This window comes from Leucopleurus acutus (assembly GCF_964270905.1).
Source record: "Leucopleurus acutus genome assembly, chromosome: X".
NCBI lineage: Eukaryota > Metazoa > Chordata > Mammalia > Artiodactyla > Delphinidae > Leucopleurus > Leucopleurus acutus.
The window spans coordinates 23,259,810-23,287,801 of record NC_139148.1 but is presented as its reverse complement, the minus strand read 5'-3'; the positions used below and the strand labels follow the sequence as shown (position 1 = coordinate 23,287,801).

At 38.3% G+C, this 27,992-nt stretch overlaps 1 protein-coding gene across 1 annotated transcript in view; it reads left to right on the top strand.

Annotated features, from left to right (window-relative positions):
* Positions 1 to 471: 471 nt before the first annotated feature.
* Positions 472 to 27,992, top strand: part of LOC309977982 (serine/threonine-protein phosphatase 4 regulatory subunit 3B-like) — a gene marked incomplete at both ends in the record, with an annotated part of 31,289 nt that continues 3,768 nt past the window's right edge. Inside the window, 2 exons of the mRNA XM_082864357.1 lie at positions 472 to 753; positions 24,981 to 27,405. Of these exons, the coding sequence (XP_082720483.1) occupies positions 472 to 753; positions 24,981 to 27,405 (2,707 nt within the window). The remainder of the gene's footprint in view (positions 754 to 24,980; positions 27,406 to 27,992) is intronic.

Sequence of the window (27,992 nt, the reverse complement as noted above, 5' to 3'; positions counted from 1 at the left end):
GATCCCACATGCCACAGAGCAACAAAGCCTGCGAGCCACAACTACTGAAGCCCATGCACCCTAGAGCCCGCGCTCCTCAACTACTGAGCCCGCATGCTGCAACTACTGAAGTCCATGCGCCTAGAACCTGTGCTCTGCAACAAGAGAAGGCCCCACTCACTGCAACTAGAGAAAGCCCACATGCGCAGCAAAGACCCAACACAGACAAAAAAAAAAAAATGGCTTCTGGGACTACATACATGTTTCATATTTACAAATGTTTAATTTACATAACAGCTGTCACTGAGCCTTGATAAATTTACACACAATAGAAATGTAAATATATAAAACGCAGTATAGTAGTGAATTTTGGGGGAGATTTTGCTAATTACCTAATTCTCCATAGCAAATTATCCCCAAACTTAGTGTTTAAAACAACACACATTTATTATCTCACAGGACCTGTAGGTCAGGAATCCAGATGCAGTTTACATGGGTCCTCTGGCTCAGGGACTACGAGGCTGTAATCAGAGTGTTGGACAGGGCTATGATCTCATGAGAAAGCTCTACCAGGGAAGGATCTACTTTCAAGTTTACTTACATGATTGTTACCAGGATGCAGTTCCTCGAGGGTTGTTGGACAGAGGGCTTCAGCTTCTTGCTGGCTGTTGGTCAGAGACTACCTTCAGTTCCTGCCACATAAGCCTCTTCGTATGGCATCGTGTTTCATCAGAGCAAGCAAGAGAGAAAAGCCGAGAGAGTGCCAGGTTGAGAGTAAGCAAGACAGAAGTCACAGTCTTTTATAGTTTCATCTTGAAATTGATGTCCCCTCACTTTTGCCATGTTCTATTTGTTAGAAGCAAGCCACTAGGTTGAGCCCATACACAAGTGAAGGGGGGTTACACAAAGGCATAAATACCAGGAGGCAGGATCATTGGGAGTCATCATATTGATAAAAGGCTCTGTACCACGGGGATGAAGCCATAAAGGCAAAAGGAAATAAGTTTCTTGAAAAAATTTAAGTTATATTTGAGCTGCTAAACAGTCAATTCTTATATTCCTAGTTTGTTTTTTTTTAACAATTGAATTTCCTCTTCATCAAAAGACAAATACATAAATACTATCTAAGATTTCTCTCCATTCTCACTCTAGTAACTCTCACCTTCTCTGTATCTGAGCATTGTTTTAATGGCACATTTAAAAAGAAGAGATTATGTTTTAAATGTTAAGATAAAATAAACTTGAAAAGTTATTACAGAATCGTTTGACTATCTTACTCCTGGGAGTGATAATATAATTTTACTTTTGAGAAGACCTTTACAACTCATTAGCTTATGAATTATGTATCTTTCATGCAAAGAAAGGAAATGTAATCCTAACTCTTTATAGGTGGGACATCCTATATTTATTTCTCTTAAAACAAAGTAGAGATGCCTTCAGATATTTCATTACTCTTAGAGAATTAAATGGCTTAGCAAAAGCCAACTTTCTCTTCTCAGTAGGCAAATTTAAAAAGCACTTATTAATCCAGGAATCCACTCTCCAACTTGTATATACTTTAATAACAAGAAGAGGAAATCTACATTTTCAAAATGATCTTTAATTTTGTATGTCCTCCATAATTAAAACTGCTACTGTGCAAAAAAGGAGTGAGTGCTAATACTTTAATTCAAAATGTCTGCCTTACCTGGAAGTATAGAGTTAACAATATTTAAAGCTCTGTATATAACTGAGAAAGAAATTCACTTGCTGGATATCAAGTCTAAAAATGTCCATCCCCCAAATAAGAGAATGGCAAAGCAGAATTGGACACATGAGACTAAAGATTTATCGAAAATCATAGTTGGGAGTGAACTCAATTAAATCAATGGGGCCATTGCAACCAGGCCATATATCTCTACTTGGTGAGCTAAAAATCCACTTTCTAGGCATTTTTCTAAAAGTAACTGAAAGATTTGTAATAGAAGGCTTACTTGAAGTTGAAAATGTGGGGCATTTTTTAGGCTTGTAAGTTGTCTTTGAATGATTTTACATAGTCTAATTTGACATTGCTTATTACTAAAAGCCCATTGAGCCCCCTTCCCCATATACTGTATACGCTGAAATATAGTGTCTGTAGGTTTTGATGGCAAAATGGGTTTGGGGAACTTCTCGAATTCTTCGGCAGAAGAATACTGAGCAAATGCCTGCACAGGAAAAGGTCAAAATAAAGTCCAAGAGGGACAGCTACACACACACAAAGATAGAGAGAGAGAGAGAGAGAGAGAGAGAGAGAGAGAGAGAGAGAGAAATTGAGAGAGAAAGAAGCATTGAAAATAGGCTTACTTTTTTTTTCCAGTTTTGCCTGGAATCATTTCTATTCACTCCTTGTCAGAACAAGGAAGTCCAAATTCCAGACTTCCCCAGACCAATTACCGTGCTATTTTAAATCTACTCAAAGAAAGCAGGAGGTTATGTCCTACATATCATTCTTGCAACTTTTCAGGAAAGGAAATGTAGAAGAGCTGGGAAGACAAATCTAGTTCTTGTTCACTGTTACTTGTAGGAGTTTAAGGGTGAGAAAAGAACACAGGCTGTGTCATCCTTGTTTCAATGAGTTGCCTACTATTCCTTTGTCCTAGGTGGTAATTTCTGGCAGAGGAAGAAAGAGAAGGACTGCAATTCTCAACTTTGCCTTTCACAACGTATGAAGCACATAAGTTTACCTGTTGATATGGCGATAGATTTTGGCCAGAATTAAACAGGAACTAACCTAAAAAAGAAAGAAAAACAATGCTACAAGAAGAGAAGAGAGAGGCACAGGAGGTAAAATTAATCTCACCAGTTTTGCAGTAGTTCTTTTTTACTATGCATTGACACCTCTTTCTTTAGCCTTGAGAGTTACCTTAGCTTTTCTGATGGAACAGCTCTATGCCATGAAAATATTCAGTTCATCATTTCTAAAGTCCCTCCAAACACTCCTTGCAGAGCATCACTGTGTCACATCCATGTAAGTAGAAGAAAAAGATTAAATAATTATTTTATCATACCATAGCCCTATTGTTATATTCTGTCTTATAAGTACCTCAACCTCAATTTGTCCAAACTAAATTAACCTTTCCCTCCTAAACCTACCCTTGTTTCTAACTAAAACACATCACCATCCACCAAGTTGGCAATTATTTTTTATTGTGTCCTCACTTGCCCTGATTGCCTTCATTCTAATCGGAAGTTCTGTTAATTAAAACCTTTAAGTGTCTCTTGAATTTATCAATTTCTCCTTACCCTCACTGCTAAAATTGTAGTTCAGATCACAACCATGTCTCACTAGATTTCTGCAACATTCCTTATTAAGATGCCTTGCTTGCTTTCCTTCTCCATTCTCCATACAATTCTAATACAGATAAGATAATGCCACGTTCATCCTTTCAAGTTTACTTAGTTTACATGATTTTTATGACCTAGTACTTACTTTTCTTTACAGCTGTGGTCCCTTTTCCTCCTGCCCCCTTGCCACCCTCCCACTCACACATCCATAATTCCAATTATACTACAAGATACAACTTAATCATTATTTTCTCTGGGAAGACTTTCCTGATATGTCTATGTTGTCTTGTGTGCCCTTTAAGGTATTTACATTACAGGTGTTTAACTGTCTCCCTTTCAAGGCTGAAGATTCAAGAGAGACTAAGGGTGAGCATTCTTCTTAGCATTTACCTTTGCGTCACCAGCAAATTTCCTGGCTCATATTAGGCACTCAATACTGGATACTTGAAATAACTTCCTTTACTGTTCACAAATATCAGTTCCAGTTTATTTTATTTATTTATTTTATTTTTTAAAATAGATTCTTTTATTTTATTTTATTTATTTTTGGCTGCGTTGGGTCTTCGTTGCTGCACGCAGGTTTTTCTCTAGTTGCAGAGAGCGGGGGCTACTCTTCGTTGCAGTGTGCGGGCTTCTCATTGCAGTGGCTTCTCTTGTTGCGGAGCACAGGCTCTAGAGCGCAGGCTCAGTAGTTGTGGCGCATGGGCTTAGTTGCCTCACAGCATGTGGGATCTTCCCAGACCAGGGCTCCAACCCGTGTCCCCTGCATTGGCAGGCGGATTCTTAACCACTGTGCCGCCAGGGAAGCCCTCAGTTCCAATTTTAAATGTCTAATCATTGACAGTGTGTTGGTTTGCATTTAAACACTACCACAATGAATTTTGTTAGTTGAGCATGAAATTCATTCTCTGGTATTTTCAGCTCTTGTATGCCAAAACTTAGAGGCCCACATATTTAAAATTTTATTTCCCAGGTCCAGCCTCAAAAGAGAAGTCTCATTATTATTCTAATCACGTCACAAAGAAAACTGAGGCAAAAAGAGGAGTTATGTGACTTACCCAAGTGACACCCTGACAATCCAAAATAAATCCAGGACTAATCCTCTGAATATTCTGAGTCCAATGTGATTGCTTAGCTCCTGAGTGTGCTCTTTAACATTCATGGGGGAAAATGTATTTTTCAAAACTGTTACACCCTTGAAGATGAATGTTATTTCTGTTTATAAGAGATAGGTAAATATCTTCAAATATAAAATGGCTTTAGATCAGAAACATCTAGCAAAGTTTAGAAATTTTTAAAAGTGAATTGGTAACTAAAGAAAATATACAGGAGTTAGGAAACGACTTTGGTGATCAAAATATCATTGTAGGAAATTTTACAACTCAGGGTAGGATACTTACCCCTGAGGAAAGTGGGTGTCCTGATCCTAGTGTTCTCAGCAATTTAAAGTCCTTTTGTTCAAGTAATAACCCATGAAAAGGTTGCGACTGCACAGATTGACTCTGCTCTGGACTCAAGCTGTAAGTGAAACCAAGCAACTTGACCTATTTTCCCAAGAAAACTAGTTAACAGCAAGGGTATTGAGAAAGGGCAGGATTACCTGGAGCACTGTGGACTCCTGGGGACGAACCCTCTTACACAGCACTCACCAACTCACTCCAAATGCCCTCAGACCAGCTCCTCCTCCAAAGCTTCCCAGGCAGGGAGCCAATCCTCGGGTCCCTTTCTCTGAGGTTTTCCTTTGCTGCCTTCATCTCAGGAATGTGGGGAGAGCGACTTCCTGTCTCTAATGCAGTTTTCTCCGGTCTCTAAACAGCTTACCCTTTTGTTATACAGGGACACATCCAAGCCTTGATAAATTTGCATTTAACACCTAGGCACTCAGCTAAGAACAACAAAAAGCCTTCAGTTTCTTGGACCCATTCCGTTTAAAAGGGAGTGAAGTGTGTTAAAGAACACTTTTTGTTGTTGTTGTTCAGGTATAAGATTTGTAAATGAACCAATATGTTTAAATAATAACTTCACCAGGCATCGGTTTAAGTATTTTATATCTGTTACTTCTTTTAATCCCATAACAACCAAATGAGGTAGGTAACGGTTCCACTTTAGAGATGCAGAAATTGAGGCCCAGACACAGTAAGTATCTCGTCTATGTCACATGACCTGGCAGAGCCTCAGTTTCAGCTTGAGGTATCTATTTTTGCGCTTGAGTTCTTAACCACCAGGTCTGCTTCCTCTGACTTACAGACCGGATACATGTGCATATACGGGTGAAATATAAATATGGATGCAGATGTAGATATAGATGAATATAGCTATAGTCACTATATCTATATTTATCTTTTGAATATAAAATAAATAGTAAATTACATCATTGTACTTTTTTCAGTGTGCTCCTTTCTTTTCTCTGTGCATTTTCTTCTTTCAGTACCTTGTTGCACTAACTAGGTTTCTTCCTTTCTTTCCCTGAACTGTTTTCTGCGTGGACATAATTGCTTCTTGTACCGTAAGCAACTGACACTTCCCTGAAATAACTGAAAAGACCTGAGGGACAGATTTATAGTCAGAAGCCTTAGGTGTTAAAATACCCTTGGGACTCCAATTGAGCCTGAACATTAGCGCCCTAGGGAATGGATATGCCTTATCATTTCTCTTCGCTTTCCTTTGCTGCTTATTCTTAGTAAATGGCAAAGACTCCTGTAAGTATGTGCCCAGAACAACTTCAAGAATATTGCAAAAAAAGAGGGCATATTCCTCCCCTCATTTTTCCATTGTTGAATTAAAGTGAAGCACAGGCTTATATTCCCAAAGGCCATATAAGTACACACAACATGGAGATTAGATAATTAGGCATGTATAGTTTTAGAATAATGGAGGATTTCTTTAAAGATATTTAGAATTGCTATACATTAGAATGATATTTCTCTTTGAAATATACAACTAGAGTTAGTTGTTGTGAAGAGAGAAAATGCAACCCCCCAAAAGTCAAATTAACAGTCTGTTACAAAAGAGATCATAAATGCCATGGTAAGGTCAGGTATGTGTGGCCTGAAGAAGACTGGCACTTACCTTCAGATGAAAGAAAGTAATTCAGCATATGTGAACCCTCGTTCTTGCCTCTGCCATTGAACAGAGAATAGTAGAATGGTAAGAAATTAAAATAGGAAGGCTTATTTGAGAGAAAAGGCAAGAAAGTGTCCCGCTGGTACAAGCTGAATTATACTAGAAGATATTATATATGAAAGTTATCTCTCTGCCTGGAGGTCTTTAAAATGAAAGCAAAAGGAATAGCTGCTCAGACTAATACAGCCATTTAAGCAATCCAATTCTAGCTGTCAAAGGCATGTGTTTGTGTGGGAGAGAGGAGAAAGGTATCAGTTAGATAATCTCAAATAGAAAATTTTAAAAGGGGCTCTCCATATACAACTGCATTAAAAGAGATGTAACTGGAGAAATTAATGGCAGGCTCCATAATAAAATTAGTACAGAGAATGATCCTATTGAATAAGGAAAAAGACAAATGGCTATAAACCCTATGTTTACAAAGATCTTTTAAGAGTCCACAGTAGAAAGAAATACAGAGAGAAAAAAGAAAGACATACGGAAAGAAAAAAAGTGCGAAAAGTTAAAGGGGCAAGATATTGCTGAAGGGGAAACTAGCGTTTCTATTGGAGCTTAACACAATTAGAGGCAAGAGAAAAAAGAAGAATTAAATTCAAAGTTAGTTTATCTCTCTTTAAAGCAAAAATAGTAAATAAGATAAGAATGTTTCTCTTTGGCTGGGGGGGGGGTCAAATACTTTAAGTGAGAGGTAAAACCTAGTAGAAGCACTAGATATCTAACTGTTCTCTGTGCTTTCCATTAAAGAGAAAAAGAGGGGGGTGAGGGATGGGAAGGGCAATATAGAGACACATATTTGCTTGTCCCAAAAGACTTAGGATTCGAACTTGGTGATTGTATACCATAGATATAAAACACAGCTTCAGTATCTATTTAAAGAAAAGGAAAAAAGAATGGTGACTTGCTATGTAGCAAAGAGCTTAAGTGCACAGATTCTTGAGTCTGACTACTGGGGGGACTTAAATTCTTTTTATAATGAAATATTTCCACCTAGAATTGAACACTGTTCAATATAATAGAGATAGAGATAGGTAGATGGATGGATGGATAGATAAATAGATGGAGATTTATATATGAATAATATATAAATAGATAATATAAATAAATATCTTTCTATTCACCATCCATCTCCTGCTGCAGGTACAACTATCTATTTATAGTTGAGAGATAAAGCAAGTCTAGAGATTGAGTGCAAGGCATCCGTGATCTTGAAGAAATTACTTATTTTTGATGTACCCTGATTTCTGTATCAGTAAAGTGAAACTAATAATTATATCTACCATATGAGGAGTAAGTGAGAGCACCTATGGAGTACTTAGAATGGTATCTGTCACACAGCAAACATTAGCAATTGTTAAGAAATGGTTAATGAAGGAATCTTAATTCTGTGTGTCTGCTATGTACCAGGCTCTTTTCTAGACCCTGGGAACACAGCAGTGAACATCACAGACATTTTTGCCGTCATTTCAGGGTAATCAGTGTTACTGTTAAAGTTATGAATGTGATTCTTGTTTTGAGAGTCTGTTTGTTTTAAGATGGAAAACACTTGAACCCATTTTATTGAAGGGGGAAAAGAAATTACTCCTAGCCATAGTTTAAATATTGAAATCACAGAATAATTTATGGCATAAGAGGTTTCAGGAAGCCAGAAAAGGACATGATATGTAAAGTACAGGTTAAGAGGTTATTCTTTTTTTTTTCCGTAACGCTCCCAACTTTATTACAAGGATGTCATAAAATATTTAAGATATACAAAAAAGTGTTAAGTATAATACAATGAACACTCACATATCCAACTCCCAGTTTAAAGATTCAAGCATTAGCAAATGCAGCTGAAGCTCTGAATTCCCTCCCTAATTGTAACCCCTTCCCAATCCCCACTAATCTGATGTTTTATCATCACCAAGCATTTAAAAAATATTTTTATTTTTTAAGTATGTATCCCTCAAAACAAGTAGCACTGTTCAGAGTGTTTTTACACTTTAAGTCAGTGGTATCATACTTGGTTTTTTTCTTGCCTTTTTTGCTCAAAATTGTTGATATTTATCCCCTTTGATGCTGGAGCTCACTGATTATCTGTATGCCATTCCATCACTATTCTGCATTTGTTCTCCTGATGAAGTACATTTCACGTTGTTTCTACCCCTCCCCCACCTCACTATCACTTTTACTAACAAAGCTGCTGGGAACATTTTTTTTTTTAACATCTTTATTGGAGTATAATTGCTTTACAATGGTGTGTTAGTTTCTGCTTTATAACAAAGTGAATCAACTATACATATACATATATCCCCATATCCCCTCCCTCTTGTGTCTCCCTCCCACCTTCCCTAACCCACCCTTCTAGGTGGTCACAAAGCACTGAACTGATCTCCGTGCTGTGCAGCTGCTTCCCACTAGCTATCTATTTTGCATTTGCTGGGAACATTCTTGCATACCCTCCTTGGATTCATTATACCTTAAACTACAAAATATGCACATGCATGGAAAACCAAGCCTTTCAGACACAGTTCCTACATAAAGTCATTATTTTCAGAGTGATTTACTATCACTCATGTTTGATCCTTTATAATGGCTCCAAGGTGGATATTTTATAAGAAGGTGCAATCCGCAGAGGGATAGAATGACTTAAAAATCAGAATTATGGAACTTTTGAAAAGCCCTGCAAAGTACCAAGGAGTCATCTAATCGAACACCTTCATTTTATAGACGAGGAAAGTGATTCCAGGACGAGGAAGGGGCCTCCCCAGTGGTGAGCACTGGGCTTCAGAGTGGATCCTATACTGGTCTCCACCATGATGGACATACGTGTGAAATAAATATAATATAAATAAATCCCTTGCTTTTTCTTCTGTTCACTAAGACCCACTAAACAATGCACCATGGGATGTGGGTGGACCACTCGTAAGTCCTTCCTGGCTGAACTATGACTGTGCTTCCCTTGGTCAATTCAAACCCCATTCTTAATTTTTCAAAAGTCACTTTCACCGTAGCTTTGCTGGAGTCGAAGCAAACATCAGAAGATAAAATAGATTTTCTAATCAAACACAAGAATAATTGGATTTGCAAAGGGAAATAAAATCATAAAGGAAAAGGAGTTAGAACATAAATATGTTTGGAAGAATTTCTCAGAGCAAGAGAGTTATTACAGTTGGGAAACTATGGGTTTCCTTGGAGAAGAGTGAGTTTTAAAAGCTGCCTGTCATTTGATGAGATTCTGTAAGAATTCCCTCTTTGACTAAACTTTAGTCAGGCTCCTTTGAGTCCATCCTCTCCTTAACAAGGCCTCATCCTTGGCTGCAGTCTCTGTCCCACTGGGCCCAGCTCAGCAAGTATTCCCATGCCCTTCATACCTAACCAATTCCCCTTAATAATCTTCCATCCACTGACCCATCCCTGCCCACTGGCTACACCTCCCCAGCTGCCCCTGTTGTATTCAGCGTGGAGGTCAATCTCTCTCCCCTATTGCAATAGTCTTGAGTAAACACTTCCTTGCCTGTTTGATTTCTGCCTGGTGCAATTTTTCTTGGACAGATTCACGTCTCAATGCCAGAATGTCACTGGGTCCCAGAGTACAAACTGCCCATAATTAGGAGAACCGTGTCTTGGTTAACCTGAAAAGGTTTTAATTTCTCTGTCAAATCTGAATGACATCCTTGCTGGGTAGAGTAATCTTGGTTGTAGGTTTTTCCCTTTCATCACTTTAAATATGTCCTGCCACTCCCTTCTGGCTTGCAGAGTTTCTGCTGAAAGATCAACTGTTAACCTTATGGGGATTCCCTTGTATGTCATTCGTTGCTTTCCCTTGCTGCTTTTAATATTTTTTCTTTGTATTTAATTTTTGACAGTTTGATTAATATGTGTCTTGGCGTGTTTCTCCTTGGATTTATCCTGTATGGGACTCTCTGTGCTTTCTGGACTTGATTGACTATTTCCTTTCCCAGAAGTTTTCAACTATAATCTCTTCAAATATTTTCTCTGACCCTTTCTTTTTCTCTTCTTCTTCTGGGACCCCTATAATTTGAATGTTGGTGTGTTTAATGTTGTCCCAGCAGTCTCCGAGACTGTCCTCAATTCTTGTCATTCATTTTTCTTTATTCTGCTCTGCAGTAGTTATTTCCACGCTTTTAACTTCCAGGTCACTTATCCGTTCTTCTGCCTCAGTTATTCTGCTATTGATTCCTTCTAGAGAATTTTTAATTTCATTTATTGTGTTGTTCATCGTTTGTTTGCTGTTTAGTTCTTCTAGGTCCTTGTCAAACGTTTCTTGTATTTTCTCCATTCTGTTTCCAAGATTTTGGATCATCTTTACTATCATTACTCTGAATTCTTTCTCAGGTTGACTGCCTATTTCCTCTTCAATTGTTTGGTCTGGTGGGTTTTTACCTTGCTCCTTCATCTGCTGTGTGTTTTTCTGTCTTCTCATTTTGCTTACCTTACTGTGTTTGGGGTCTCCTTTTCTCAGGCTGCAGGTTCGTAGTTCCCGTTGTTTTTGGTGTCTGCCCCCCGTGGGTAAGGTTGGTTCAGTCGCTTGTGTAGGCCTCCTGGTGGAGGGGACTGGTGCCTGTGTTCTGGTGGGTGGGGCTGGATCTTGTCTTTCTGGTGGGCAGGGCTGCATCCAGTGGTGTGTTTTGGCGTGTCTGTGAACTTACTATGATTTTAGGCAGCCTCTCTGCTAATGGATGGGGTTGTGTTCCTGTCTTGCTAGTTGTTTCGCATGGGTTGTCCAACACTGGAGCTTGCTGGCCATTGGGTGGAGCTCGGTGTTAGTGTTGAGATGGAGATCTCTGGGAGAGCTCTCGTCAATTAACATTACGTGGGACCGGGAGGTCTCTGGTGAACCAGTGTCCTGAACTCGGCTCTCCCACCTCAGAGGCTCAGGCCTGACACCTGGCCGGAGCACCAAGACCCTGTCAACCACACGGCAGATGAGTGGTTTATTACCAAGGATATTAAAGAACAGGAACCAACAGTCAGATGAAGAGATTCATAGGATGAGGTCGAGAACAAAGAAACTTCAGTCCTCTTGGAGTTTGGAGCCCAGCATGGTGGCACGTGGAGGCATTCTGCTTCACCAACCTGGAAGCTCTCTGAAACCCCTACTTTTGGATTTTAATGGTGGCTTCACTACACAGCATGGTTGATTAAATCCCTAGGCACTGGTGATTAATTCAACCTCCAGAACCTCTTGGTTAACCTGAGATGGTCCCCGTGCCTGCCTGACACAGAAGCACTATCACCAATGGTGCACATTCCATTGTCAAAAGGGTCCTGGTTTAGACAATAAATTATATGGCCACCCACATGTGGTGTGAAATTTACTGGCTAAACTGTCACTGAGGACCTTAATGACAAGAGGACCTGTTGGACTTAAAAACGGTGTTACAGCAGCTACAAAGGACACAAGAGAGCAGACTCTTTAAATGAGAACATTCCTTTTTAGTCCTGACTCCCTAGGCATAGTTACGTTTGATTTTATGTCCCAAATTAAAATGTTTCTCCATAAATAAAAAATGATTTTCGTCACTTCGTATTTCAAACATGTTCACCCATTGCCTTTATTATACCTCTCCCTTGATGACTACAGATGGGTTTATCACAGTACATTTTACTAGACATGCATTTAAGAGTGAGAGGGAGGGAGGGAGGAGATAGAGCCTGGGAAAGCCAGTGAGGCACAGGCCTTAGTAAAAACAGCGGAGATAACGGGAGCACTACCTCGCTCTAGTTCTTCTCTGCTGAGTATCATTAAAGGACTGAAATGAATTTGCAAAACAATAACTGAGGCTGACACCTGCTGTTGACAGGTGGGAGCAGATCAAAATTGAGCTGTGCTTTTTTACTGCTGTGGACAGAGGGCCAGGCAGGAGGGAATCCCCTACTGTCTCCCACCTGGAAATGCTGCGTTTCTTGTCTTCTTTCCTAACACCAAAGGAGGAGACCCCTCATTAAGGTGAGGTTCATGAGAAATTTTGAGCAATGGTTTTTGTGTTGGTTTTTTTTTTTGCTTTTTAAAATTTTTATTGAAGTATAAATTCTTTTATTGATTTACAATATTGTGTTAGTTCCAAGTGTACAGCTAAGTTATTCAGATATATATATATAATATATATATATACTTTTTTCAGATCTTTTCCATTATAGGTTGTTATAAGATATTGAATATAGTTCCCTATCTTATACAGTAAATCTTTGTTGTTTATTTTATATATAGTGGTGTATATCTGTTAATCCCATACCCCTAATTTATCCTTCCCTTCCCCCTTTCCCCTTTGGTAACCATATGTTTGTTTTCTATGTCTGTGAGTATGTTTTTGTTTTGAAAATAAGTTCATTAATTTCATTTTTTTAGATTCCACATATAAGTGATATCATATGATTTTATATTTGTCTGGCTTACTTCACTTAGTATGATAATCTCTAGGTCCATCCATGTTGCTGCAAATGGCAATATTTCATTCTTTTTTATGTCTGTGTAATATTCCGTTGTATGTATATGTCTATGTATGTGTGTGTGTGTGTGTGTGTGTGTATATATATATACATATATATACACCACATCTTTTTAATCCATTCATCTCTCAGTGGACACTTAGGTTGCTCCCATGTCTTGGCTATTATGAATAGTGCTGTTGTGAACATTGGGGTACATGTATCTTTTGAATTAGAGTTTTTGTCTTTCCAGATATATGCCCAGGAGTGGGATGGCTGGATCATATGGTAGCTCTATTTTTATTTTTTAGTTTTTTTGGTTTTTTGTTACTCACATCACTCTGTTATTGGTCAAATCAGTCATAGAATCAACTGAGTCATTCCATCATTGGATAACTTAAATTATATATATATATATATTTTTTTTTTATACAGCAGGTTCTTATTAGTCATACATTTTATACACATCAGTGTATACGTGTCAAACCCAATCACCCAATTCATCACACCCCCATCCCCACACCCCATGCCACTTTCCCCGCTTGGTGTCCATACGTTTGTTCTCTACATCTGTGTCTCAATTTCTGCCCTGCAAACCAGTTCGTCTGTAGCACTTTTCTAGGTTCCACATATATGCGTTAATATACAATATTTGTTTTTCTCTTTCTGACTTACTTCACTCTGTGTGATAGTCTCTAGATCCATCCACGTCTCAACAAATGACCCAATTTTGTTCCTTTTTATGGCTGAGTAATATTCCATTGTGTATATGTACCACATCTTCTTTATCCATTTGTCTGTTGATGGGCATTTAGGTTGCCTCCATGACCTGGCTATTGTAAATAGTGCTGCAATGAACACTGGGGTGCATGTGTCTTATTGAATTATGGTTTTCTCTGGGTATATGCCCAGTAGTGGGATTGCTGGGTCATATGGTAGTTCTATTTTTAGTTTTTTAAGGAACCTCCATACTGTTCTCCATAGTGGCTGTATCAATTTCCATTCCCACCAACAGTGCAAGAGGGTTCCCTTTTCTCCATACCCTCTCCAGCATTTGTTGTTTGCAGATTTTCTGGTGATGCCCATTCTAACTGGTGTGAGGTGGTACCTCATTGTAGTTTTGATTTGCATTTCTCTAATAATTAGTGATGCTGAGCAGCTTTTCATGTGCTTCTTGGCCATCTGTATGTCTTCTTTGGAGAAATGTCTATTTAGGTCTTCTGCCCATTTTTGGATTGGGTTGTTTGTTTTCTTAATATTGAGCTGCATGAGCTGTTTATATATTTTGGAGATTAATCCTTTGTCTATTGATTCATTTGCATGTATTTTCTCCCATTCTGAGGGTTATCTTTTTGTCTTGTTTATGGTTTCCTTTGCTGTCCAATAGCTTTGAAGTTTCATGAGGTCCCATTTGTTTATTTTTAATTTTATTTCCATTACTGTAGGAGGTGGATCAAAACAGATCTTGCTGTGATTTATGTCAAAGAGTGCTCTTCCTATGTTTTCCTCTAAGAGTTTTATAGTGTCCGGTCTTATATTTAGGTCTCTAATCCATTTTGAGTTTATTTTTGTGTATGATGTTTGGGAGTGTTCTAATTTCATTCTTTTACATGTAGCTGTCCAGTTTTCCCAGCACCACTTATTGAAGAGACTGTCTTTTCTCCATTGCATATCCTTGCCTACTTTGTCATACATTAGTTGACCATAGGTGTGTGGGTTTATCTCTGGGCTTTCTACCTTGTTCCATTGATCTATGTTTCTGTTTTTGTGCCAGTACCATATTATCTTGATTACTATAGCTTTGTAGTATAGTCTGAAGTCAGGGAGTCTGATTCCTCCAGCTCCGTGTTTTTCCCTCAAGACTGCTTTGGCTATTTGGGGTCTTTTGTGTCTCCATACAAATTTTAAGATTTTTTGTTCTAGTTCCACAAAAAATGCCATTGGTAATTTGATAGCGATTTCATTGAATCTGTAGATTGCTTTGGGTAGTATAGTCGTTTTCACAATATTGATTCTTCCAATCCAAGAACATGGTATATCTCTCCATCTGTTGGTATCGTCTTTAATTTCTTTCATCAGTGTCTTACAGTTTTCTGCATACAGGTCTTCTGTCTCCCTAGTTAGGTTTATTCCTAGGTATTTTATTCTTTTTGTTGCAGTGGTAAATGGGAGTGTTTCCTTAATTTCTCTTTCAGATTTTTCATCATTAGTGTATAGAAATGCAAGAGATTTCCGTGCACTAATTTTGGATCCTGCAACCTTACCAGATTCATTGATTAGCTCTAGTAGTTTTCTGGTGGCATCTTTAGGATTCTCTATGTATCGTATCATGTCATCTGCAAACAGTGACAGTTTTACTTCTTCTTTTCCAATATGTATTCCTTTTATTTCTTTTTCTTCTCTGATTGCCGTGGCTAGGACTACTAAAACTATGTTGAATAATAGTGGCGAGAGTGGACATCCTTGTCTTCTTTCTGATCTTAGAGGAAATGCTTTCAGTTTTTCACCATTGAGAATGATGTTTGCTGTGGGTTTGTCATATACGGCCTTTATTGTGTTGAGGTAGGTTCCCTCTATGCCCACTTTCTGGAGAGTTTTTATCATAAATTGGTGTTGAATTTTGTCAAAAGCTTTTTCTGCATCTATTGAGATGATCATATGGTTTTTATTCTTCAATCTGTTCATATGGTGTATCACATTGATTGATTTGCGTATATTGAAGAATCCCTGCATCCCTGGGATAAATCCCACTTGATCATGGTGTATGATCCTTTTAATGTGCTGTTGGATTCTGTTTGCTAGTATTTTGTTGAGCATTTTTGCATCTATATTCATCAGTGTTATTGGTCTGTAATTTTCTTTTTTTTGTATCTTTGTCAGGTTTTGGTATCAGGGTGATGGTGGCCTCAAAGAATGAGTTTGGTAGTGTTCCTTCCTCTGCAATTTTTTGGAAGTGTTTGAGAAGGATGGCTGTTAGCTCTTCTCTAAATGTTTGATAGAATTCACCTGTGAATCCATCTGGTCCTGGACTTTTGCTTGTTAGAAGGTTTTTAATTATAGTTTCAATTTCATTACTTGTGATTGGTCAGTTCATATGTTCTATTTTTTCCTGGTTCAGTCTTGGGAGGTTATACCTTTCTAAAAATTTGTCCATTTCTTCCAGGTTGTCCATTTTTTTGGCATAGAGCTGCTTGTAGTAGTCTCTTCGGATGCTCTGTATTTCTGCGGTGTCTATTGTAAATTCTCCTTTTTCATTTCTAATTTTATTGATTTGAGTCCTCTTCCTCTTTTTCTTGATGAGTCTGGCTAATCAATTTTGTTTATCTTCTCAAAGAAACATCTTTTAGTTTTATTGATCTTTGCTATTGTTTTCTTTGTTTCTATTTCATTTATTTCTGCTCTGATCTTTATGATTTCTTTCCTTCTGCTAACTTTGGGTTTTGTTTGTTCTTCTTTCTCTAGTTCCTTTAGGTGTAAGGTTAGATTGTTTATTTGAGATTTTTCTTGTTTCTTGAGGTAGGCTTGTATAGCTATAAACTTCCCTCTTAGAACTGCTTTTGCCGCATCCCATAGGTTTTGGATCGTCGTGTTTTCATTGTCATTTGTCTCTAGGTATTTTTTGATTTCCTCTTTGATTTCTTCAGTGATCTCTTTGTTATTTAGTAACGTATTGTTTAGCCTCCACGTGTTTGTGTTTTTAACATTTTTTTCCCTGTAATTCATTTCTAATTTCATAGCATTGTGGTCAGAAAAGATACTTGATATGATTTAAATTTTCTCAAATTTACTGAGGCTTGATTTATGACCCAAGATGTGATCTATCCTGGAGAATGTTCTGTGTGCACTTGAGAAGTGTAATCTGCTGTTTTTGGATGGAATGTCCTATAAATATCAATTAAATCTATCTGGTCTGTTGTTTCATTTAAAGCTTCTGTTTCCTTATTTATTTTCATTTTGGATGATCTGTCCATTGGTGTAAGTGAGGTGTTAATGTCCCCCACTATTATTGTGTTACTGTCGATTTCCTGTTTTATAGCTGTTAGCAGTTGCCTTATGTATTGAGGCACTCCTATGTTGGGTGCATATATATTTACAATTGTTATATCTTTTTCTTGGATTGATCCCCTGATCATTATGTAGTGTCCTTCCTTGTCTCTTGTAACATTCTTTATTTTAAAGTCTATTTTATCTGATATGAGTGTTGGTACTTCAGCTTTCTTTTGATTTCCATTGGCATAGAGTATCTTTTTCCATCCCCTCACTCTCAGTCTGAATGTGTCCCTAGGTCTGAAGTGGGTCTCTTGTAGACAGCATATATATGGGTCTTGTTTTTGTTTTTTGTTTTTTTGGGTTTGCGGGCTTCTCATTGTTGTGGCCTCTCCCGTTGCGGAGCACAGGCTCCGGACGCACAGGCTCAGCGGCCATGGCTCACAGGCCCAGCTGCTCCGCGGCATGCGGGATCCTCCTGGACCGGAGCATGAACCCGTGTCCCCTGCATCGGCAGGCGGACTCTCAACCACTGCGCTACCAGGGAAGCCCTGGGTCTTGTTTTTGTATCCATTCAGCAAGCCTGTGTCTTTTGGTTGGAGCATTTAATCCATTCACGTTTAGGGTAACTATTGATATGTATGTTCCTATTACCATTTTCTTAATTGTTTTGGGTTTGCTTTTGTATGCCCTTTTCTTCTCTTGTGCTCCCACTTGGAGAAGTTCCTTTAGCATTTGTTGTAGAGCTGGTTTGGTGGTGCTGAATTCTCTTAGTTTTGCTTGTCCGTAAAGCTTTTGATTTCTCCATCAAATCTGAATGAGATCCTTGCCGGGTAGAGTAATCTTGGTTGTAGGTTCTTCCCTTTCATCACTTTAAATATATCGTGTCACTCCCTTCTGGCTTGTAGAGTTTCTGCTGAGAAATCAGGTCGTATCCTTATGGGAGTTCCCTTGTATGTTATTTGCCGTTTTTCCCTTGTTGCTTTCAGTAATTTGTCTTTAATTCTTTAAATTTGATTACCGTGTAGCTCGGCATGTTTCTCCTTGGGTTTATCCTGCCTGGGACTCTCTGCCCTTCCTGGACTTTGGTGGCTATTTCCTTTCCCATGTTAGGGAAATTTTCGACTATAATCTCTTCAAATATTTTCTCTGGTCCTTTCTCTCTTCTTCTGGGACCGTATAATGTTAATGTTGTTGCATTTAATGTTTTCCCAGAGGTCTCTTAGGCTGTCTTCATTTCTTTTCATTCTTTTCTCTTTATTCTGTGCCTTGGCAGTGAATTCCACCATTCTGTCTTCCAGGTCACTTATCCTTTCTTCTGCCTCAGTTATTCTGCTATTGATTCCTTCTAGTGTATTTTTCTTTTCAGGTATTTTATTGTTCATCTCTGTTTGTTCTTTAATTGTTCTAGGTGTTTGTTCTTTAATTCTTCTAGGTCTTTGTTAAACATTTCTTGCATCTTCTCAATCTTTGCCTCCATTCTTTTTCAGAGGTCCTGGATCATCTTCACTATTCACTTCTGAATTCTTTTTCTGGAAAGTTACTTATCTCCACTTCGTTTAGTTTTTTTTCTGGGGTTTTATGTTGTTCCTTCATCTGGTACAAAGTCCTCTGCGTTTTCATTTTGTCTATCTTTCTGTGAATGTGGTTTTCCTTCCACAGGCTGCAGGATTGTAGTTCTTCATCCTTCTTCTGTCTGCCCTCTCCAAGGCATGCCTTTAAATGTTAATGGAATTAAGTCAACAATGTTAAGTTGAAATTAACTGCTGCCTAAAAAATGAAAATTTATATTTTATAATATAAATATATATAGCACTATACTGAAGAAATGAAGATGGTTACTATCTCTAAGTAAAAATTGAGCAGATTTTAACTCCAAATTATGCTCATTGCTATTACTTATATAACATGGTTGTAGGGTAATTAGTAAGTAGACAGCTAATGTTATTGCTGAAGATCTAGTTAGAAAAAGGAAATAATATGGTCTGTCAGGATAGAGATGAAGAGAAGATCCATGAATTATGGAATTTGAAACAAAACTCAAAAGGAGTCTAAGAAGTAACTATTGAAACAGAAGAAAAAGAGGAGAGCATGGCATTGACAGTAAAAGTTTTAAATTTACATGAGGCTAAGAGAACAACATTTCCCTCTTTTCCCCCTCCTTTAAATCCATGCTGTATGAGCAAAAGATTTTAGAGCTTCCAAGGAAGCCAGGCATATAATGGAGAATGTGCTACTGCCTATGGATCCAAGAAACTGCCTATGGATCCAAGAAAGTATTTAAAGTTGTTCTTACCTCTCAGCATTGGGAAGATAATAGCTGGTACTCCTGCAGTGCACACACAACAGGGTGATGTTTTAAGCTAAGAATAAAAAGTTGTAAATATCCACACATTCTAACATTCTCTAAATAGGGCGATCATACACATCCCTCATTGCCCGTTAAAGTTCTGAGTTATATCTGTTTTATCCAAGCTTGTGGAAGATTGCCTTAATGTCCCAATTCTTCACCCTTCTTTTTACCCACATCCTTTGCTTTGCAATTTTGCTATGATCCCCACTCTAGGTGGGACATACTTTCCCATTCCCAAACTCTAGTCTTGGCTATGGACTTGCTTTGGACAATACATGACCGAAACAGAAGCTTGAAATGGGCTGGAAATTTTAATATTAGAAAATTTGGGTTCTTTCAATACCTAATTACTGATGGAAAAGCTGTACTTTCTACCTGACATTTAACCCAGAGATGGGGAAGGAATGTTTGACAGAACATGGAGGAAAACATGTGGCTTATTCAATAAAATAAGTTTTTCATGCAGTTAAAAGCCTAAATAGGAGAATATTGCTTCCTTGGTCACCATCAATAAGAACAAAACTATCTAAAAGAATGGGATTAGGGCAGCAGGGGAAATGCCATATGTATCTTGTAAATTAGAAATATCTCCTGTTAAAACTACCTATCTATTCCATAAGAGGACTGAAAATAAATTTCAAATTCAGTGTTTTATCCCCAGTGCTTGATATACGGCCTGTACATAGGGGTTGTTATATAACAAAGTGAGGAATAAATAAATGGATTATTGGAAGTCATCCTAGAAACAATGTGTATTCATTTATGTATTTATTCAATAAATTATTTTTGAGAAACTACTGTGTATCATGCCTTATGGCAGGTGCCAGGCAGTGAGAAAAATAAACAGTAAGAAAAATAAACATAAATCACAGCCCTCATACAGCTGATAGTCTGGTTGCAAAAAAATTTTTTAAATTAAAAAAAAATAAAAACACAAAAGAATAAATGAAGTACAAAATAGTCAGATGATGCTAAGTGCTATGGAGAAAAGATACATCAAAAAAAAACGGATAGATAATTTGAGATGGAGGTCTCTGCAGTTTTAAAGAGGTGGTTAGGGAGGGTCCCACTAGAAAAAAAAAGAGCATTTGGGGGAATTCCCTGGCAGTCCTGTGGTTAGGACTTGGCACTTTCCCTGCTGGGGCCCAGAGTTCAATCCCTGGTTGGGGAGTTAAGATCTCACAAGCCGCGAGGCATGGCCGAAAAAAAAAAGTTTGTGGGGAGTCCAGTGGGCCAATTACCTGGAAGTCCAACTGACACATAAAAGATAAGTAAACTTCCACTTTATAAAAAAAAAAGAGCATTTGAATACATTTTTGAATGAGGTGAAGGTATAAGTCATGTAGATATTGAGAAATAGTGTTCCAGGTAGAAGAAAGGGCAGGTACAAAGGCCCTGAGGCAGGAGTGTGCCTGATGTGCTTCAGATATCGCAAGGTGGCTAGTGTGGCTGGGGCAGAATAAAGGAGAGAGACTACCAAGTGAAGAGCTCACATACGTCAAGGGGGCCAGGTCTTACTGGGCCTTATAAACCATAGATAGAACTTGGGCTTTTATTCTGAGTGAAGTGGAAACAGGTTGATTTGGTGCAGAAGAGTGGGAGGAAACAGCATATTTTAAATGAATCCTCTCTGGCTATTGTGTTGAGAATATACTAGTTGGGGGAAAAGATAGAAGCTGGGGGAGAAGACTGTTACAGATTTCCAAATCAGAGATGATGGTGGCCCAAAAGGACAACACTCCACTAAATAAGTTACAAGGAGAACTTGTAGGGAACAAGCATGTGTGTTTTTCACTAATGGTTTTGATGTTGAAAATTTTAGAGCAGGTACATTTGAATAATTGTATTTTAATGTTATTTCATAAAATTAAAAACAACCTTGCTTTTCTCACTATGAAATGTTCTCTCCTCTTATAGATAGAATATTTAGCTTTCTAAATGTTCTGTATGTATACATGTGGTTTGAGTTACCTATAACTAAAATTAAGAAATGTGTGACTCATTTCTTTATTCTCTTCTAAAATAACTCTGAGAAATATAAAATTTAAGCCCTTAGTTGCCATAAAATGTGGATGAGTTACAAGATCCTTACCTAAAATTATTTTCAGGGTGGAGTCATCAAGACCTACTTCTTAGTACCCTAAAGTCATGGGGAGGAAGCATGACAGAGACAGGCATCCAAAACAGAAGAGGAATCCAGAGTTTTAAGATTGTCTGTCCATTTTGATTTTTGATGCCGAAAGCACAGCTTCTCTGTGCCGAATCGAATCTCGGAGACAGAGTTTGGGGCAAAGTAGAAAAGTATAGCTTTATTACTTTGCCAGGCAAAGGGGGACCCAGCAGACTCCTGCCTCAAAAAACTATATGTCCCAACCCAGTAGGATTTGATAAGGAGTTTTACAGCAGTGCTTCCCAAGGGTGGAGTTGCTGACAAGATTAGGGTGTGTGCAAGGTCTCAGGTAGTCCTGCCTCCTAATCTTGATGAGCTTCTCTGGTCCCTTTAGTCTCGCCTCAGGTGGTTTCTGGGCTGCTCCTCCCTTGATTAGCAACTGTTCCAATCTGCCCTTTGGAACTCAGGGAAGGTCATGGAGGCTGGAGTCTTGTCTACAAGAAATGGGGGACAAAAAAAGAGGCCTCCGTGCCTGGGAGCCTCACAGGGCCCCACTCGGTTTCACTTGGTTTCATTTTGAACTGGCCTCAGTGATTTTCCTTCCTCCACCCCCCACCCCCACCCCAAGAAAGGAGAAACATCGAATAGCAGTGATAGTTGGGATAAAAATCACATTGTCATTGTAGACCGAAAAAAAAAAACAACCTAAAAGCTGAGAATTATGTTTTATTCGGTGGACTTTCTGAGGACTTAAACCTGGGAAGCAGCATCTCAGATAGCTCTGAGGGACTGCTCCAAAGAGGTAAGGGAGAAGCCAGGAGATACAGGAGTTTTGTGACAAAAACCAGGTAGTAGTCAGAACATCAAAAGATTACCTTTAATTAAGTTAAGGAATTTGGTGCTTTTCTATTTATGTCTAAAGTTAAGGAATTTGGTGCTTTTCTATTTATGGGAAGATGCGAAAGTCTGGGCTCATTGAAATCATTCCTTTGATATGCACCTTAACTATCTAGGGTCAGTATCCTGCTTTTCTCCATCCTAAACCCCTCAGGGTGCACAGTTGGGGGTGGCTGCAGTGGCTGCTGGCTTGAGGGCACAACGTCCTTTGTTTACTGATATGGCAGGTGACATTCTTCATCCGCATTATAAACATCTGCTGTAACAATTTAGGCATAGCCTAAGAGAAAGCATTGCATATTGGGAACAGTAAAGTGGAGAGTCAGAACTATACAGGCCTACTTTCAAATCCTAGCATCATCACGTACTGCAGAGGTCTGAACCAAATGTTTGATTCAGTTTTGGAGTTTCAAGTTTTTTCCTCTTTAATATGGTAGAAATAATACCTTCCTCAGGCCATTATTGTACGAGGATTAAATAAAAAATAAATAACGCCTTTAAAAGGGACTTACACAGCTCCTAGAATATGGCATTTGTTTATTCACATTACCCTGCTCTCTGTAAAACAACAAAACACCAAAAAAATAATAATCTTAAATAGGTAGAACTACTGAAACAAAAAAAGGGCATTGTTCTACTTCCCAAGCCAAATAAGACAGGAACTGAAAAATCTACTGCAGAAATAGCAATAAGAAATTCGGACTTGAGGCTCTTTTAGACTGTAAAGAGATTCTAGTTAACCTAATTAAGATAAAGGGACCTTAATTGGCATAAGGGAAACTCCCTGTGATAAAATTGCGAGAACACATAGATTTGTGCTGAATGCCTCTCAGAATGGAACCGAGGGCATATTCAGACACTTGACAGTATTATAATTGATGCTAGTAGAAACTTTAATATAACCACAGCAGAGAAAAAAATTGGACCATTAGCATGCATGTCATTATTGTTATTATATATTTGCATATTCTCTTTTATTGAAATAAGACGGGAGCTTTTAACTAGCACACATGCCAAATTTTGTATTAGTCATTTATGAGTTCTTATGTTTAAGTATTATTTATAATTTGTAAATGTTTCTAAACCAGCAGTATCCTGGCACTGATTTAAATTTTCTCATGAAATGATTGTCATTTGCATTCAATTCCCAAAGAGCCCTGACTGTACTGTCCCAGGGAATATTCCTGTACAGTAACCTCCTGGAAGCTACATTTCAAGAGAGGTGTGTGGAAGAGTTTTTCTGTGCTCTACTTGAGAATGGTCGCACATCTCCAATGCTATGTAAAGTGAAGTGATTGTTACAAATAGGACTCTTCAAGTCCAAATGTGCTTGATGCGGCCCAATTCTCAGTTTCTCCTTTGCAATAACAGGGTTAATGTTTTGGGGGAAAAAATTGTTTTTTAAGAAAACTGCAGAAGTTGCTGCTACATCAAAAATCAACTTGGTTACTATTAAAATTATATTTAACAGAATTGCCATATACAAGCTTCTATTTTTCCACTGGCTGTACACAGATGTGGATCTAAAGGAGGAAGTGCGTGACTTTCATCTTCTCTTGATAATTTTATGTTGATTACAAATTATACAGATGGAAGGAATGTAAAATAAAGTGTAATGAAGGCCAAGAAAAGCAGGGGATAGCATACTTCAATGGCTGAGAAAACCAATTTTGTAATCAGAAAGACATGTGTTCAGAGTTCCTCAAATTATTAGCCATATGATCTTTGGCAATTTATTTAACTTCTCTCAGTTTGTTTTCTGAAGGACACTTAGTACTCCTATTTCACTAGGTTATTATTAAAATTAAGTAAGAAAATATATAAAAGTCCTTGTCACAGTGTCTTGAACATAAGCGCTAAATTATTATATTTGGTCAATGATATTATTACCTTTCTTTATAATAAGCAGTCAAGTTATCATTCCTTAGTTATTGTCATTGCTATTACTACCATAATTATTAAGAAAAGAAATAAAACAATTGATTTGTGGTATTCAGTACTCACTTTTGGCTAATTTCAACTGAGTTTCCCTCTGGCCCACTCCTTCCCTAGCAATAAAGAGTGTGGTTATAGAATTGGGAAAATTTGAGGAAATGTTTTCCCTGTTGTGCTGAAAGATAGAGCTTTAGCCTGAGCTGAACAGAGTAAAGGAGTTGCCAACTCCCTCTTAGAACAATATCCTCTCCCAAGGATGGGTAAGTTAGTGATACCGACATTGGCTAAGCCTTTTAGAGAAGGCCTACCTACAGATCTCTAATCATTGGTAATGGTCTACAGTACACTTGTTCCTGCTTCTTTGGGGAGAGGGTCAGAGTTGGGGGGAGCAGGGCTTGTGGGGGGAAGTGTCTTTCTTTGACACACGGTGTTCGGTGTTGACTTGCTCAGGACATAAGTGATTAAGCTTTCTTTTGTCTAGGGTCCTAAGTCTCCATCCGCACACACTTGATGAGTGAAAATGTTTCTCGGGGACAAAACCTTGTATGGAAAGATCAGTGCCCTTTGCTCGCATTCCTAAGCCTCCATTGGTAGGCTTGGTGGCATCTCGCCTTAAGTGTAGAACGTTCCTTTTGGGTAGAATCCTGGGGGAATCATAAGAATCATGACATAATAGAGTCTTTCCTAGACAGCAGCAAGAAGGCTCAGTGACTCACTGCTTCAATCACAGCATGGAGGAGGGGCTCCAGGGATGTGAGTGAGTAGTGGGACTCCGGGGAAACCCTGTTGAACTGAGGAGCTGCCGGGGTCCCTCTGGCCATTATTTATCCACCATGTTCTAATTATGATTTTCCCTACTAGCCACCTCAACTACTGTCGCTGCCACCACAGAGCCAGCCGTCGTTGAGTCGGGGCATAACAGAAGCGGGGACCAGCGCCAAGACCAGGGCTGGTGTGAAGAGACCCGAGGTCACCATGGTGGGCAACCAGCGCTACGTAAAAGTCTACACCCTGAAAGATGAACAACAGTGGGTCATTCTAGACACAGGGTACATCTCATCCACTTATGAGGAGGGGGCCCAGGCCATGTTTCTGCTAGTTAGATCCAAGTCCGATGACTCACTGATCTTGGAGTCAAAGATAAATCCAGACATGTACTATGAGAAAGATGGAACGTTAATTTTTTGGTTTGAGGGTGAGAACCGTGGTACAGCGATACATTTCCAGGACACGGCAATTTGTCATAAGGTCTGGAAAGCCATTTGCCAGGTTCACAGTAAAGTCCCATGTGTCGAAACGATACATGACATCATGGATGAATCAGAAGCCAAAGAGGGTGATGACTCGCCAAAAACCAGTGAACTGCTCGACCTGCCAAACTGCGAACTCGATAAACTTGGAGAGATTGTTGACTTAGTTACCTTGAGTCTCACCTCACCTATGGATAAAGAACTCCTGGCTCTGCTCTTGGAAAGGGAGGACTATATTCAAAAACTACTGCAGTTGTTCCACACTTGTGAGAACCTAGAGTATACTGAAGGCTTATACCATTTGCATGAAATTATTAAAGGAATCTTATTCCTCGACAATACATCTCTGTTTGAGATCCTGTTTTCTGATGAGTGTATCATGGATGTGGTGGGATGCCTTGAATATGACCCTGCTTTGGCTCAGCCAAAAAGGCATAGGGAATTCTTAACCCAAAATGCACACTTCAGGGAAGTTATACCAATAACAGACAGTGAAATTCGACAAAAAATACATCAGACATACAGGGTACAGTACATTCACGACATCCTTTTGCCTATACCATCCAAGTTTCAAGACAATATTCTTCCTAATCTTACAAGTTTTATTTTTTTTAACAAGGTTGAGCTAGTCAACATGTTGCAGGAAGATGACGAGTATTTGGCTGAAGTTTTTGCACAGATGAGGGATGAGACCACAGATGATGATAAACGGCGTGACCTGGTATTTTTTTTAAAGGAATTCTGTGTATTTTCTCATCTATTACGTTCTGAAAGCAGGTGTGCACTATTCACAACACTGACAGAATTGGGAATTCTTCCTGCTCTTAAAATTGTAATGGGCATGGATGATTTGCAAATAAGGTTAGCTGCTACTGATATACTTGGTGATCTAGTGAAGTATACTCCATTCATTGTCCAAAGATTTATGATGGACGAAGCCCAGCAAAGTGAAGATGGCAAACTTTTCACTAATTTAATAATTGAAAAAATGATCTGTGATACTGACTCTGAGCTAGGAGGTGCTGTTCATTTAATGAGACTTCTTCGTGCTCTACTTGATCCAGACAACATGCTGCCAACACATAGAAAATGTAAAAGAAGTGAATTTCTAAATTTCTTCTATAGACATTGTATACATAACTTCACAGCACCACTTTTGTCAGCTACTTCAGAAGATATATGTGAAGAGGATAATATAGTTGGATCTGACAAAAACAACAAAAATTGCTTCAATAATTACCAAACAGCAGAGCTGCTTGCCTTAATTTTAGAGCTGCTCACATTTTGTGTGCAACGTCACACGTATTACATAAAAACCTATATTTTGAGAAAAGACTTGCTAAGAAGAGTCTTGATCTTGTTGAATTCAAAGCACACTTTCCTGGTCTTGTGTGCTCTTCGCTTTATGAGAAGGATGATTGGCCTTAAAGATGAACTTTGTAATTTTTACATCATCGAGGGAAACCTTTTTAAGCCAGTTGTAAATGCCCTTCTGGATAATGGAACTCACTACAATATGTTGAATTCAGCTATTATTGAGCTGTTTGAATTCATAAGAGAGGAAAATATCACGTCTCTTGTTGCACATATAGTTGAAGAGTTTTATGAAACACTTGAGTCAATTGAATATGTTCAGACATTCAAAGGATTGAAGATTAAATATGAAGAACAGAAATACCGGAACAATCAACTATGGAAGAATTTGTATCCTGTACAGTATAGTAAGATATTTTGCAGAGGTGCCAGTGTCTTGAAGCACAAGGAAGAGAAGAGTCTTAAAGAAAATATAGAGGAAGGAAAAGCAGGTATGTCATCATCAGAAAGTGATTTTCAAGATCATTGTGATAAATCTGTGGAGACTGAAAAAGCAAAAGAACATGAAGACAAGGCAGATCTTCCCCCCAAAACATCTTTGGGTGGCTCCGAATTTACTTCATTCCATTCTGCTAGTGATGCTAGTGGAGCAGGTAACCCAAACGATAGCAGCATGGTGAACTTAGTGGATTATTCAGATGACAACAAAGAAGATAAAGAAGGTGACCCCCCCCCCAGGAAAAAACTACATGTAGCTCCTAAAGTCTTAAGGGAAAACCCTTAACATTACTAAACTCTACATCACTAAAGCTCTGTAAAACATTACTAAAACATCAAAGCATTAATAAAATTCTGTAACATTAGCTGAAACATCTGAATCCAAATCTTTCTCATGTGAACTTATAACTATTCAATAAGTAGCAAAGATGCTCAGTGTTATCATCTAGGAGAATTTATTTCTGTAAAAACCAAACTTCCTAGAATTCAAAAAAATAAAGAAAAGAAAAAAGCTAACCAGAACCTGAGCGATAACTTCTTAGCAAGAAAAAAAGTCTTGCTTGAGGGGAGAAAACAGGTTGATAATCTAATATTAATGTAGTTCTGTTTCAGGGGTATATATTAGAAACAACTGTTAACAGTATAACATTATTTGCCCAGTGGTTCTGGCTATGGTTTTCTTTTTTCAGTTGCCTTCTTTGAAATAAAAATTTACATTCATGTTTATGTGGAAAGCTAAGTCAACTGTAATAAAAAATAAAGGTACGCTATTCACATTTCTGTGAAGATTTGACAAAAATTCACCCTTATG